Here is a 14715-nt window from a genome sequence, read left to right as displayed (position 1 = left end):
CCCATGGCGGGAGGAGGAGGGGCACAGCTCTTGAAAGTTGTCTTCTGAATGTAGTGCATGCACATGCCTACGCACACACATTTAAGAACAAAAACCAGGAGATTGTCAGCAAATTCACCATGACAGTGACTGCCCGAATGTCTGATGGAGTGCCCCCCTCATGTTTGATGGTGGCTGTTGAGGGCTGGGTCGATTCTAGGCTTTCCCCAAGGCTCTGCTGTATAGAGAAGGAACATAGTCCCCAGACTATAACCAGAATTATGCCTGACAGAGCCAGTGAGGGCCTGTGGCCAGGGCCTTGGAGGAGTTGAGCTTCAGATCTCAAGAACCCAATTCTTCCCATACTGAGACAGGACTTATCAGTTCCGAGGCCGCCTTGTGCTTGTCTCTGACATCCTGTGTTCCCCTTGTGCAACAACAATGTTTGATTAGCTGTGTCTCATTGCTGACTCTGTCCCATTCTAAGATGCTGTACTTCATAATAAATGTGCTTGGCAAAAGGCATAGCTTGTGCAAGACCTCCAGACACCAGCTTGCTGTGTTTATCTTCTCAACTCCTGCTCTCCCACTTAGAACCCTATCACTAGAGTAACCTGCTGGCCCAGGCCAGGTGGCAGGACTCACTGCCTTCTTGACCTGGGTGTCCACTGGACGCTTGAGTATGTGCACGTCAAAACCGTGTATTGGCTTCCTTTCCAGCCTCCACCTCGAACCCTGCAGCCGCCACAATGTTGATGCCTAAGAAGAACCGGATTGCTATCTATGAACTTCTCTTCAAGGAAGGTGTGATGGTCACCAAGAAAGACGTCCACATGCCCAAGCACCCTGAGCTGGCCAACAAGAACATGCCTAACCTTCATGTAATGAAGGCCATGCAGTCTCTCAAGTCTCTGGGCTACGTGAAGGAGCAGTTTGCTTGGAGGCATTTCTACTGGTACCTTACAAATGAGGGCATCCAGTACCTCTGGGGTTACCTGCACCTGCCTCTGGAGATCGTGCCCGCCACCCTGTGCTGCAGCCGGCCTGAGAACGGCAGGCCTCGGCCCAAAGGTCCAGAGGGTGAGTGGCCTGCGAGGTTCACAAGAGGGGAAGCAGACAGAGACACCTACAGAAGGAGCGCTGTGCCCCCTGGAGCTGACAAGAAAGTGGAGGCTGGGGCTGGCTCAGCGACTGAATTCCAGTTTAGAGGCGGCTTTGGTCGTGGACGTGGTCAACCCCCTCAGTGAAGTTGGAGATTATGCTGTATTGAATAAACTTTAAAGAAAAAAACAAAACAAAACAAACAAACAAACAAACCCCATGTATTGGGCAAGAATTAAGAGGGACCATGCTTTATACCCAGGCTGCACCTGGGCTGGTGGAACTGACCTGCTCTGACCTGTTTCTGATCAGTGACATCAATCTCGCCTACAGCAAATGACGGTTTACATTTTACGGTAAGAACGGACTTCACAGTAGGAACTGAATTCACGTTCACCTCTCTGCCGACAGGCAGGCAGGCAGGCAGGCAAGTCTCACAGATGCACCTGCCACCCAGTGCTTCATCCCTTCTTCAGGGCACCAAGTGTCACTCCTGGAACCTCAGCCCGCTTCCTAGGAACCACTCCGAGTCGTACAAACTGACCCCAAACAAGAAACTTCCTCTTGCTTAAAGACCTTCCTACCCACAGGGCCATGAGTGACCTCCTTTATCAGTCTGGGCCTTGGGATGTTTTTGTTTTTTGTTTGGTTTTGGCTGTTTTTTAATTTTTTAATTATTACTACTGTGTGCGTGACTGCGTGTGATATACATGTGGAGGTCAGAGGTCAACTCTGCAGTCAGTTTCCTCCTCCTGCTGTCATATGGATCCTGGGGCATAAACTCAGGTTGCCAGGTTTGTGAGGCAAAGATCCTTATCACAGAGCCGGATTTGCCAGCCCTGGGCCTTAGACTTTTTCATATGCAAAATGAAAGAGCCAAGGAAAATGAAGTTGAGGAGCATCAGGAAGTAAGGGTGTGGCTCCTCCAGCACCTGCTGCTTCAAGGCAGCAGCCACAATTGGCTGCTGGTACCTCCCAGGACCCTGGCTGTTACCTGGTCCCCCACAGAGAGGCAAGTCCGGAGCAGTGACAAAAGAAGCTGCTGGCCTGGCTGCCAGCACCTGGAGGCTCTGCTCCTGAGCCGTTGGCCTCTGTCCTTCCTCCTTCCTCCACAGTCTAAGAGGGGCATGAGTGAGTTACTGTCTCCATTTCACAGATGGGACTGGAGGTGGGGACTTCAAGGTCGCTGTGCTGGTCTCTGGCCATCACTCTGGGCAGAGCCAGTCTCTGGCCACACTTTGCTGTAAATGCAGGCGCCCCGCCCTTACTGGCTCCTCCCCCATTTCCTGTTCTCTCCACAACCCCCTTCCCCCTACATTTTCCACAGTCTGCTAAAGAGCTGACTGGCCATTTCCTCACCCAGGCTCACAGCCCAACAGAACTCACAAAGCCCTGTGCCGCCTAACCAGCCAGCCAGGCTAGGACACACCTGCCTGCCTACTCTAGCATGTAGGTGATTAGTTGTAAGGCCCCATTGTCCTTAGTTAGCCCTAGCTCAGGTGTTGGCGCTGCCCCAAGGTCACTAGATTGTCCCCATAGGGCTCCTGCCTCTGAATTGCTCCTAGGTCTCACTGACCATACCCTGGGCCCTGAAGCTCTACCCAGCTAAGCCTCAACCACACTGGCTTTGTGGTCCCTTCATCATTCCGGGCCTTTCCGTTCCTGTTTCCAGGGCCCTTGACCTTCAGGGTTATCTGACCTGATAAACTCCACAGCACAGGATCGCCCAGGACTCTATTATAATCCAACAGGGCCCTGTCAGGGCCATAAACAAGATCACCCAGGAGCTATAGCCCATCCCTCCCTTCCCTCAAGACAGGTGCTGGGGGTGACTCATTCTTTTAAAATTTCCCGGAGTACCTGTCAGAGAACTTGTGTACAGTCAGCAATCCAAATGCAACTATTTAATTGTACATGCTTGGAAGAATAAACCACAAGAGAAACAGGTGTCTAAGTCAGTGCCACATTGGGCCCACGGGCAGCTAAGCCGCAGAGCCACACAGTGGAGAGGTATGGGTGTCTAAGCCGTATAGCCACATCAGGCCCACGAGTGTCTAACCCACACAGTCACACCAAGCCCTACACACCCAGGAGGATCACGCAGCTCTGACCAATACTTATTCAGAAAAGCAGTGGCAGCTGGCCAAGGATGGGTTTCCTCCCCAAGATATATGCAGAATCCCTCTTTATAAAAGCTACCCTCAAGTGGCGTGGCAGAATACTCTCCCAGTCTGCCTCATCAGGGACTCCAAAGCTTTAACATGCTCATCGGACACAGCCCCATCAGGGAGCAGCTCACTGTGTGGGAGTCCCCAGGCTATCTCTCTCCATTCCTGCACACAGGAACAATGGTAGAGACGCCTCAGGCTGGGACCATAGGCCGTATGGACTCTAGCCTTCTTAGACTTAGGGTGGAGGAACATTCAGCCAAGTGGGCTGCAAGAGGTTTGGGACTGCAGGTGCTGGCTCTAACCACAGACTCTCCTCACACGCTAAGCATCTTGGCTACACTTGGTCTAGAAGTCTACCTTCTCCCTTATTCTATAACCACCTCTCATCCCTGCATCTTCTATTTCATCTGCTGGATTCCTCTCTGCCACACCTGGGGACACTCACTAGCTCTACTCCACTGTTCTTAAGTAGACCCAGCTACCAAACCAAGACCCTAGCCTAGCACTGTCAACAACTATGTAGCCATTAATCATTGTATCATCATCTTATTCAGACTCAGCAACGATTAAACATTGTATCATCATCTTATGCAAACCCAACAACCATTAAACATTGTATCATCATTTTATTTAGACCTAGCAACTATGAAACATTGTATCACCATCTTATGCAGACACAGCAACCAAACCTGGTGGAGTACTCTCATAACTAATTGGCCATTAAACATAGATAGTATCAGCACACCATCTCTGACCTCTGCTATTGCCACATTGTAGAACAGCTACAGGATTGCCTAGACTTCCTTAAAAATTCCAATGATCTCAAGGCTCTGGGTGTCCATGATTTCAGCCACCAATCTACAGCCTGAGTGTTGTAAGGGGCTTGCTGCGGTCCACTGTGGGATGGAATGGACATGTGACTGTCCAGGGGGATGATTCTTGACCCCAATCTACACCAGTGCCTAAGCCTTCTTCCTCGGTCACTGGGCACTTACAGCTCTCTCTCTCTCTCTCTCTCTCTCTCTCTCTGGTTTTTTCGAGACAGGTTTTCTCTGTATAGCTCTGGCTGTCCTAGAACTCACTCTGTAGACCAGGCTGGCCTCAAACTCAGAAATCCACCTGCCTCTGCCTCCCAGAATGCTGGGATTACAGGCGTGCGCCACCACCGCCCGGCTTCTCCTCTCTCTCCATCCAGCCCATCCACCAATGATGCTCACTTTGGATGCCATCAAGGTGCACTTAGCAATTCCGTGGCATTCTTTCTCAGCCTGTGTCCTCTACACTGCCTATCCTAACCATTTTACTTCCACCCTCTGGAGAAATACCATCCTAGCCTTGGGAAACGTGGTCCCAGGCTGGTATGTGTGCACGCCAGTAGATGTGTGCACGCCAGAGGCAGAGGGAACATCCAGTGCAAGTGTCTGAGCCCAGCTCATGGCAGGGGAGGTGGGGAGGAGGAAGGAGCTCCTGCATGACCCTTGCTGTTTTTTTTTTTTTTTTTCTTATCCCTCAAGATTCCTGAAGGCCTGGAACACATCTCTCAAGCATGTTCCAATGCAAGTGGTCTACCTTATCCACAGCCTTAGGCATTAGGTATCAGTGGTCCCCCGCCAGATCCAGGTTCCTATCTAAAAAGCCGTCTCGCTCAAAGCCACATGGAAGTCCAGCTGAAGATGAGGTGAAGGCACGCTGTTCAGGCCAGAGCTCCAGGGAACTCCCTGAGGAACTGACCAACTCCACCAGGAGATTTAGAGGCCTGAGCAGGTCCCAGGCTGGCACTGAAGTCAGCATGTGGTGTGGGAGAGTCCACACCTCCCTGCTTTATTGGTACTTCACTCCTTCTTAGCTCCAACCCTGGGAGCTGTTCGACCCTGGGAGGGTGGGATTCCAGAGCCTCCCCAGGAGAACACATCCATTGGAATACTAGTCAAAGGGTTCGTGAGGCTGCCTCCTCAATGGGCAGCAGAATCTTTACCTTTGTAATCTACAAATCCATTCCAAGTTGCTACATGCTTACCCCTAAATTTGGCCTGTTTGTCACTTCGGTTAATCATTTTCATGAGCTGCACAAAGTCTGCCTTTCTTTATACCCCCCAGTGGCAATCTACTGGCAATTGGCAAGGGTCTATGAGTGCCTCCTAACCGCAAACACCATCTTTAGACCCACCTCTACTGTGCCCTGCCCTGGTTGTGAGTCTCCCCTCCCTAGTGGCTCATTTCTCCCTCAAATTCCTGTGAGGCAGAGCCAGCTACTGTGGACTTGTCCACTGGAATAGACAAGCCCAGGATGAAAATTCCGTGCCTGGGGACCAGGCAGAGCCGGTACCTGGTGCCAGAGCTTTCTTCAGAGAGCCACCATCCACCAAAGCCCTGTGAAGCTCACAGGGCCTGGTGGGGCCTTGCTTTGCTTTTTATACTAAACAAAAACAGACTCATTACTGAGTGTGTGCTGCACACTTTCTGGAATGGCCACTGCTACCTCTGTGGTCACTACATACACAAATTCCATAGAAGGCCCCATAGAAAGCCAGTATGTTCTCACCCTGATCAACCGGGGACCCAGTAACTGGCCCTTTGGTTCTTGGCTGTGGCTTCAGGTCTCACTTCCTGTGTAAAAGGGGTGGGGTTTATTTGTTTTCTCTCTTTCTACTGAATACCCCGATGCCAGAGAGCAATCAAAGTAGCCAGGGTGTGCCAAGTAGCTCAGCAGATTTGGTCACTCCAGCTTTGCCATGTGGTGCTACCTAAGGCTTGTAGGTGGTCAAAGACTCCGTTGGGTGAGAGAATCAGAGCAGCAGCATGCCCTAGTGGTGCCAGGACACAGACAAGTGTTTCCGGTCTGTCCTCACCTGAAAATGCAGAGACTTGGGCCTTCCAAGAGTGGGCCAGGCCATCTCTTATCCCTTCTACCAAAGGGTCACATTTTCTCTGCCCACTACAGCTCCAGACCTGTATTGGCAGAGAGATCCTTTCCAGGAATCCATTCCCGGGCAGATACTGCTGCAGCCACAGACAAAGCCAACCTTCATTAAACTCTGACGGGGGTACCCTTTCTGGGCTCCCGGGTCATGGTTCTGGGTAAGCAAAATCTGAGGAGCCTTGAAAAACTACAGCAGCTGAAGTCTGGCCTGGGCCTTCTGTGTCCACCTGGAAACCCAAGAGAGAGCAATGGGCATTTCTGTTCCTGGCTACACCAGGATGCCCTGCTGAGCGAGTCACCGATCTCTATCACTTCCAGGAGAACAGAACCTGGGGAGTTTGCTGCTGACTTGGCGGGAGCACTGCTGTTCCCTACCCTGGGGTGTCAGCTCCCTTTTCGGTCCAAGCTGGTCAATCCTGGAAGGGGTGACACCATGGCTGTGCTGATTTCAGTGGTGCCCCTTCCACAGATTAACCACCAGCCAGAACCTGGGCACACAACACTATTTGAAAATCTCTGCTGATATAATCAAGTCAAAATGGGTTCAAGCAGACACTGAACCCAATGGCTAGGGTCCTTATACGATGGGATAGCTATATGTAGGCAAGGAGAAGTGAAAGGAATTCAGCCACCATTCCCAGCCCCCAAGAGCGCTAAGGCATACCAACAGTGCCCCACTCCAAACTGGGCTAGACTCCAAAAAGGAGCCAGCCCTGCCAGCATCTGGATTTCAGACTTCTGAACCCTGGGACCAGGAAAAGTCAGTCCGTTGCTTTAGGGCACCCACTTATGGACATCTGTCACAGCAGCCACAAGGGATAGGGCCTCTGTGCTGGGATGAGCTGGAAGTCTTGGCTTCATGGTGACTTAGAGCCAATGCTTTGGACACCAATACTGGGAAAGCTAGGCTGAGGAGATCAATGGACGAGCAGAAATGGGCCGCTAGGCATTGGCAAGAGCCGCAGACCTCTGATCCAGACCGGACCAGTACAGGTCCCAGCCCAGCGCTGCCTTGGCTGGGCAAAGACAGAAGAGTCTTTCTAGGCACCCCTCAGCCTGCAGCTAGCAGTGTGAGTGTCCCAAGTCAGCTCTCTCCCACTGTGGACCAGGCTCCCGAGGCCTGCATGCTGCTCTTCTCTAAGTTCTCACAGCTTGCTGGTCAGACATGTGGTCTTCTGCCCTTGCACTACCAAAGGATGCCCCTGGAGGAAAAACACTGAGGATTCCCTCATTGGAGGGGGCCCCTTCCTCAGTCCCAAATTTTGTGACCATCACCGAGATAAACTGTGCAAAGGATCTCATTTAACCCCGCTCCCCCCCCCCACCCCACCCCCCCTCCCCCCCGCACCCTGTTCAGACTCTGTTTGCAAACTTCTTCACAACCATTACCATCCCCTATGCCCAAGTGGGCTTAGTTAGGTAACTACAGATAGGATCGGCTAAAACTCTCCAAAGAGCTAGCCAGGGTGGGGCAAGGAGCCACAGGAAAGGGCCCCAGGAGCATTTCTGACACCCCGAGAAACAGAGGAACTGTGACTTTTGACTGTGTGGGAGAGGGGCACGGGATACTCAGTAGAGATGTAAAAGGCAAATCACAGGGAATGCAGGTTGGGAGCCACAGTCTCACCTGCTGATTACCTGAGTAGTGCAAGAGGCCTTCAGAGGCTCAACTCCCGAGCAGAGCCTTCCACTTCTGCCAGCTTTTCCAGGACCACGTAACTATATATGCTCCCCCTACCTGGCTCGCTAGTACCCACCCTTTGGTTTAAGGAGTCCTAAGGGTAACATATATGCCAGGCAATCTAGGCAGCCACACAATCCTAAGACCCCCGTAGTCGCCAAGTCGTCGTGTCCCCCACCCACTCCTGTTTGTGTGTGTGTATTCTGAATAAGGTCAACAGCAGCAAACACTCAGGCTCCTGGATCCTGCCTGGCCCTGTTGGTGGGGCCTTCTAAGGGACACGCAGCAGGGAAGTAGACTCTAGCAGCCTTCCTCTGTCCCTCTGAGCTCATGGGATCTGCGTAGGGGGCTTCTATTCTGCCCTGCTAAGCAAAAACTCCCAAATGGCTGCAGAGGAGCCCTCCTCACCCAGTCAGCACCTCACCTGTGGAAGTTTCTTCCCGGGGCTCCCAGTCCTTTAGCCACCGCACCCCCGCGAGTCCCCCACTCCCCCACCCCCAGCGCTGGCATCCCAGGGAGGCGGCCTGCCAACACCCAAGCGTTCCCTGGCTCCCTTTCCTGGGGCCGGAGCTGCTGCGGAATTTCGGTGGAATTTTGAGGTCGCCAAGCATCTTCCAGCTCCAAGGGGAAAAGAAAAGAGAGGAACGGTGGAGGGGGGAGCTACGGGGGAGGGAGAAAGTGCGCTTGGGCGTTTAGTTGCAGGATGGCAGAGGGAGAGCTCCAACCGGCTGCACGAGCAGGGAGGTGGGCCGCGCAAACCCGGGTACAGCTGCTTACCTACGTCTGCATTGCAAAACGCCTGTTGCGGGTGCACCGGGGAGCAGCTGCAGGCGTCGGCCGGGCGCAGCAGCGTGGCCAGCAGCAGGAGGCCGAGCGCCAGCCGGAGGCTGCGGGCCGTGGCGCCCATGGCGGGCGCGCTGGGGGCCTGGGTCCGGCTGCTGGGGCGCGGGCTGGGGCGCCGGGCACGCCCCTCCTCACCTGGCCCGCTCCCCCGCGCAAACTTTCTGTCCTCTTTGTCAAGGGGCGAGGCGACGAGGGGACGGCGCAGGGCAGTGCACCCGGTGGAGAAGAAAGAGGCTGGGGGGCGGCGAGCGAGCGCAGCCCGGCTCGGCTCCTCTGCTGCCTTCTATGGCTGTGTTTGCTGCGGGCTCGGGCCGAGCCGCCGTTTTATTGCGCTCCGAGGATCCTCTGCTCCTCCTCTCGGTGGCTGGCGGCCAGTGCAGGCCGGGCGCTCCCAGCAGCCCTCCTCCCCGCCGCTCCGCCTAGCCCTCCCCAGAACCCCGGCTTTTGTTGTGCCCAGCCTGGCACAGGCTGCGGGCTTCCCGCACCACCCGGCACGCTGCGCCGCAGGGCCACGCGCGCTGCGTACCTGACCGCGAGCTGGGGTGGCACCCACGCACTTCTGGTGACCGAAACGGCCAGCTGTGCGACGCCTTAAGCCTGATGCACACACACACCCCATCCCACCCCGACTCTGGGTGGAACTCAGGCCTTGTCCCTGAAAGGCCAGCAGGCCGCCTCCTTCACCCCAATCCCCATGACCTCCTGCCCAACAACTTTTTCCTCTGGCCTGGCCCCAAGGTCTTCACTTCTCTTTTCATGGGGATAAATTCCAAGCACCCTCTGGGGCCAGTGTCATTCCCCATGGCCCCCTCCCATGGGGGAGGGTGGAGTGCTTGGAGGCCTTAGAATTTCCAGCGCCTCTGGCTAGTTGATAAAGAGAGGCTGGGATGTAGTTATTGTGGACAAAAGAGGGTAAAACTGGCCAGATTTTTGTAACAGCAGAAGGAGCAAGGAGTGGGCCCAGAGGCCAGTGAGCGTTACCGGAGCCACCTTTGCTCGGAGTAACCACTCTGCCCGGACGGAGACTTAGGCCAAAGCACTTCTGTATTCTTGGAAAGACCAATGAGCCGAAAGGTGAGAAGAAAGGGACTGTGGCGATGGCTGGCCAGTCCACACCTGCTGGCTTGCTCAGGGGATGTCACCCTTGTCCTCAGATGTCGGCCAGTAAGACGAAAGACAAAAAGCTGGGGGAAACGACACACAGAGTAATGTCTGTCACACACCTGTCATGGTAGCCAGTCTCTGTGGCACACACCTGTCAAGGCAGCCAAGGCACATGACACACACTTGTCATACAAAACTCCGGGGGCTGAGAAGGAGAACTGGAATGAATCTGAAGTCCCCTTGGGCTGTACTGAATTCCAGGCGAGCCTAGATGACATAAGGAGACACTGTATCAAACCTCAGAGAGACAGAGAGGGTCAGAAAGAGGAGAAGGAGGAGCAGGAGGAGGAGGAGGAAGGAGAGGAAAACAGGAACAAAGGGGGCTGGAGTGATGGCTCTGCATTTGAGAGTGCTGCTGTTCTTGCAGAGGAGGGGTGTCTGATTCCCAGCATCCAGGCTGAGTGACTCACAACCACCTGGAACTCCAGCTTCACCGGTGCTGAGTCTTCTGGCCTCCAAGGGTACCTGAACTCATGTGTATTCAAAAAAATTAAGTGTGTGTGTGTGTGTGTGTGTGTACACACACACACACACACACACACACACACACACGCACGCACGCACGCACACGCACGCACGCACGCACACACAAACTTAATTTTTTTTAAAGTATAATTTTTCACTATAGTGTGTGGTGCAGATCTGAGCCAGGGAATGCTGGGAAACAGGAAAAGAATGGAAAAGTAGTTTTTTAGCTTCAGACACAGACAATTCAGACAAATGTTAGACAGGGTGGTTATTTTTAGCACCTTGACAAATCCAAAGTCATTTTTTGACTGTTGCTAACCTAAAATAGAGTATGTCATCCCTAATGTGATGCTTGGGGCTGACTTTTCAAAGGTAGGATTGAGGGGCCAGGGAGACGGCACAGTCAGCACGGTGCTCACTCCCTCTATAAGCACAAGGATCTGAGTTCGATCCCCAGAGCCCAAATAAAAAGCTCACCTTGGTGTGTGTGTGTGTGTGTGTGTGTGTGTGTGTGGTTGTAATCCCAGCACCAGGGAGGTAAAAAACCAGGAGAATTCCTGCCACTCTCAGCAGCCAGCCTAACCTGCTCAATCCGCCATTTCTATAAGATCCTATTTCAAAAACACATGGCCGTGAGGCTGACAGGTCGATGCACAGGTGAGAACGCTCACTCCCTGCCTTTCAGGAGGACCCCAGCATCCACATCAGGTGACTCAAAAGGACCTGTAACTCCAATTCCAGAGGCTCAGACGCCCTTTTCTGACCTCATCTACCACCTACAAACACATGACATTCACTTATATGCACACACATAAGACATACACAGACACATATGCATGCACACACACACATGCACACACACACATATCCACACATATATCCACATACAGACCCACCACAGACACAGACACACACACACACACATTCACACGCACACATAGACTCTCACAAATACATAAACACAGATGCAGTTGATTGGAAAAGTTATTACATGTCAGCTGCCTGTAGCTTCTTTTAGGTACTACATAAGCAGTGATCAAGTATGGAAATACCTCAGATGTAGGGATTGAAAGTGTCACAAGAGAGGACCAGTGCCAATGCTTGGAGGACAGGGGAGGAGGCAGGGGCCTGAGCTACAGCTAGGGGACCATCCAGTGGCTCCTCCCACCTGTACCCACTCAACCTGCAGTAATACTTTCACCTCACAAGCTGTCTTCACCCCTGGGCAAGAGCAACCCCACCCATGTACAAGAGCAGTCCTATCCATGTGCAAAGATGCTGACTTGTTTTTAACATTCTATCTATGGGGCTAGAGAAGTGGCTCACCAGTTAAGAGCACTGGTTGCTCTTGCAGAGGACCTGGGTTCAGTTCTCAGCACCCACAAGGTGGCTCACAAACATCTTTAACACCTGTCCCAGGGGATCTGATACCTTCTTCTGGCCTCTGAAAACATTAGACCTACACATGGTTCTCAGACATACATGCAGATAAAACCACCTATACACATAAAATAAATACATAAATTTGAAAATCTTCTTAGTTTTCTTTGTTTGTTTTTTGAGGATATACTGGATCTCTCTACATAGCCCTGGGTGTCCTGGAACTCACTATGTAGACCAAGCTGGTCTCGAACTCACAGAGGTCTGCTTGTCTCTATCTCGGCCTTTACCTCCACCTCTGCCTCACATGCTGGAACTAAAGGTGTGCACCACTACACACAGCTCTGTTCTTCTTATTTTGGGCTGTGTTAGGGATAGAACCTAGGGCCTCACGCACGCTAGACGAGTGCTCTACCAGTTGAGGCCCATCCTCAGCAAGATGCTGGCTGCTTGTGGGTACAATATATGTATATATCCATTTCTGGGGTGAGAAAACCCCCCATGTCTATGCTCCCATTTGCAGCTGTCTTCTCCAAGCAGAAGCTTATTGGGGCAAACCCCTTCCTTCTCTCTGGGTCTCGCTTCCCTCTTGGTATCTCCTTTTCCTTCCACTTATTTGAGTACTGTACCTATAGGTGATGGAGCTCCCGCCGTACCGTATTTAGCTCAGTGCTGGGGCTCCGTGGATACCAGGTAAGCTTCTGAAATGAACTACACCCCTAGCCCTTCGCCTCTTCTCTTGACGTGGCCCCCGTACAACTTTGACTTGTTAGATAGGCCCCCAGGCCCTGCTGGTCTTACTGAGGACAAGTGATGTACCCAAAGAGACTGAGGAAGGAGAGAGGAGGGAGGCTGGGGCCGGGTCAGAGGGCCGAGAGAAGATGGTCAGGAAGGATAGGAGCAAGAGGGTAAACATGTTCTGAGCGAGGTGGGAGAGTTCTGAGGGGAACAGAGAGAAACAGGACAAGACAAGACGTTCCTTCTGGAAGGACAGGCAAGTGGAGTAAGAGCTTGGGAACTGATAACAGAAGCTGCTCTACGTGCTGACTCCCCAGACTTATCTGCAAGATGATGATAAAAAAAAAAACAAAAAACAAAAAAAAAACTTCCTAAAATGGTGTGTGGGTACACAGCTGTGACCTCAATACTGGACAGGCTGATGTAGGGAGATGAGAAGGCCAAGGCCATTTTCAGTTACATATCCAATTTGAAGGTTCTTTTTTTTTTTTTTTTTTTTTTTTTTTTTTTGAGACAGGGTTTCTCTGTGTAGCCCTGGCTGTCCTGGAACTCACTCTTGTAGACCAGGCTGGCCTCGAACTCAGAAATTCGCCTGCCTCTGCCTCCCAGAGTGCTGGGATTACAGGCGTGTGCCACCACCACCCTGCCAATTTGAAGGTTCTAATTGCCCACAAAACAAACAAAACAAAACCCTTCACTTTCCTAAATGGATGAGGCTGTACACACACACACACACACACATGATTCAGAGTCCAGGAGGCTGAGGCAGGAGGAGTTTCAACTCCAGGGTGAGACCCTGTCTCTGAAAAAGAAACAGCAAAAGCCTGGGAAGCAGGGGCTAGAGAGCTGGCTCAGCAGGTAAAAGCTGGTTCAGCAGTTAGGAGCTCTGTTGCTCTTGCAAAGGACTTGGGTTCAATTCCCAGCACCCAGATGGCATGGCTTACAACTATTCGTACCTTTAGTCCCAGCGCACCCAGTACCCTTCTTCTGACCTCTGCAGGCACCAGGCATGCATATCATGTAGACCAACCTTGGAGAAAGGGCTGCCTCTCCTGGCCCCTGACTCTGTTCTGTGGGGGTGGGGCAAGGGCTGGAATGACATAAGAACATTGGATCTGGTCACTCCCCGCCATCAATCCCAAACAGCCTCCATCTCTCTGGTTTTAGGGGTTAGGGAGGAAGATGGTCTCTACACTCTGGTACCCCAGGCTGGTCTCAGAACTCCTGATCCTTTCCTGAGTATCAGGATTCAGGCGTTTCCCACTCTTCCCCATTTATGCAGCTCCGGAATATGGTGAATGCTAGGCAAACACTAGCAAATGAGCTACACCCCCAGGTAGTGTCTTGGATACTCTCCTGACAGATGGGAGGTGGCAGTGCTTCCCATCAACAAGCTGGAGATCTGTGGGGAGAGCTTCCAGGCTGGTGGGTCACACACGCGAAGCTGTCACACATGGAAGAGAGCCCCCGCCCAGAGCTGGGGCCTGCCGCCGCCGCCAGCCAGAGCTGTCTGCCTATCCAGAGCTGGGACCCGCCGCAGCCTTCTGCCTATCCTTCCCACCCCTGAGCACACCTTAGGCCTCTCCCAGGTAAACCGAGGCAGGGTGTCTTTGGGTGGAACAGGAATCCTGGTACTCGGGATGAGTCTGCCTAGGGAAGCTCTACCATCTCTGGACCCACCCCACTTGCCCCATCTCCCCCAGCACGTGGCGCTCTCTCCTCAGCGACAGCTTGAGCAGATCGGAAGCCCCCCCACTCTTTCCGGCAGGTTCCTGGAGAGCCAGACGCTCTTCTCAGACATGGGCATCAAAACCAGCCGCACGCGCCAAGGAGGTAGACCTGAGCCAACAACCGGAAGCTCTAGAAGCAGTTGTGGGGGAGGGGTCTCGGGCAGGGCTTAAGGGAGCTGGAAGCTGGAGGCTGTGGGGCGGTGGGCATGGGTTTAAGCTTCTCTGGGAGGAGACTGTACTAGTGTGACCTGGGATTCCTGTCAGCTCCGTGAGGAGCCTCCCCACCCAGCCGGGCATCGGAGTCTTGGCTGCATCAGGCAGGTGGGGTCCGTCCTTCTGGTGGGGTTGTTTACTCAGAACATTCCATGGCTGACAAGATGGTGAGTTAACAGAGCCTGGACCTGCAGACAGGGTGCAGCCTGACAGCCCCGTGGCAGATGGACACACTAAAAAGCATTTCTGTAGAAGTTTTCATTTCTTAACCCACACTCGTTTGGAGCCTGGCTTCTAAGTCTTGGCATGCTGACAGGGCTTCGGGCA

At 52.9% G+C, this 14715-nt stretch overlaps 2 protein-coding genes across 3 annotated transcripts in view; one reads left to right on the top strand and one right to left on the bottom strand.

The window, feature by feature from the left end:
• The window catches only part of Timp2 (TIMP metallopeptidase inhibitor 2), a 50600-nt gene extending 41577 nt beyond the window's left edge, over positions 1 to 9023 (bottom strand). The window contains exon 1 of the mRNA XM_052194574.1: positions 8630 to 9023. Within this exon, the coding sequence (XP_052050534.1) occupies positions 8630 to 8759 (130 nt within the window). The 5' untranslated portion in view covers positions 8760 to 9023. The remainder of the gene's footprint in view (positions 1 to 8629) is intronic.
• Positions 700 to 1272, top strand: LOC127693599 (40S ribosomal protein S10-like). Of its 2 annotated transcripts, XM_052194576.1 has the most exons (2): positions 700 to 1145; positions 1187 to 1249. In XM_052194576.1, exons 1-2 carry the CDS (start codon positions 729 to 731, stop codon positions 1247 to 1249), a joined length of 480 nt encoding a protein of 159 aa, XP_052050536.1. In that variant the 5' UTR covers positions 700 to 728. The 2 variants fall into 2 exon arrangements, with proteins under 2 accessions (XP_052050536.1, XP_052050535.1); XM_052194575.1 differs by having other exon boundaries at positions 711 to 1272.
• Positions 9024 to 14715: the final 5692 nt, after the last annotated feature.

The sequence above is a fragment of the Apodemus sylvaticus genome, chromosome 10, assembly GCF_947179515.1.
Source record: "Apodemus sylvaticus chromosome 10, mApoSyl1.1, whole genome shotgun sequence".
Taxonomy (NCBI): domain Eukaryota; kingdom Metazoa; phylum Chordata; class Mammalia; order Rodentia; family Muridae; genus Apodemus; species Apodemus sylvaticus.
The sequence above is the reverse complement of the archived record's forward strand: the minus strand, read 5'-3'. Positions and strand labels throughout refer to the sequence as shown.

Excerpts from the sequence above, each read along its gene's own strand:
- LOC127693599 (XM_052194575.1), top strand. The coding sequence starts at position 729 with ATGTTGATGCCTAAGAAGAACCGGATTGCTATCTATGAACTTCTCTTC.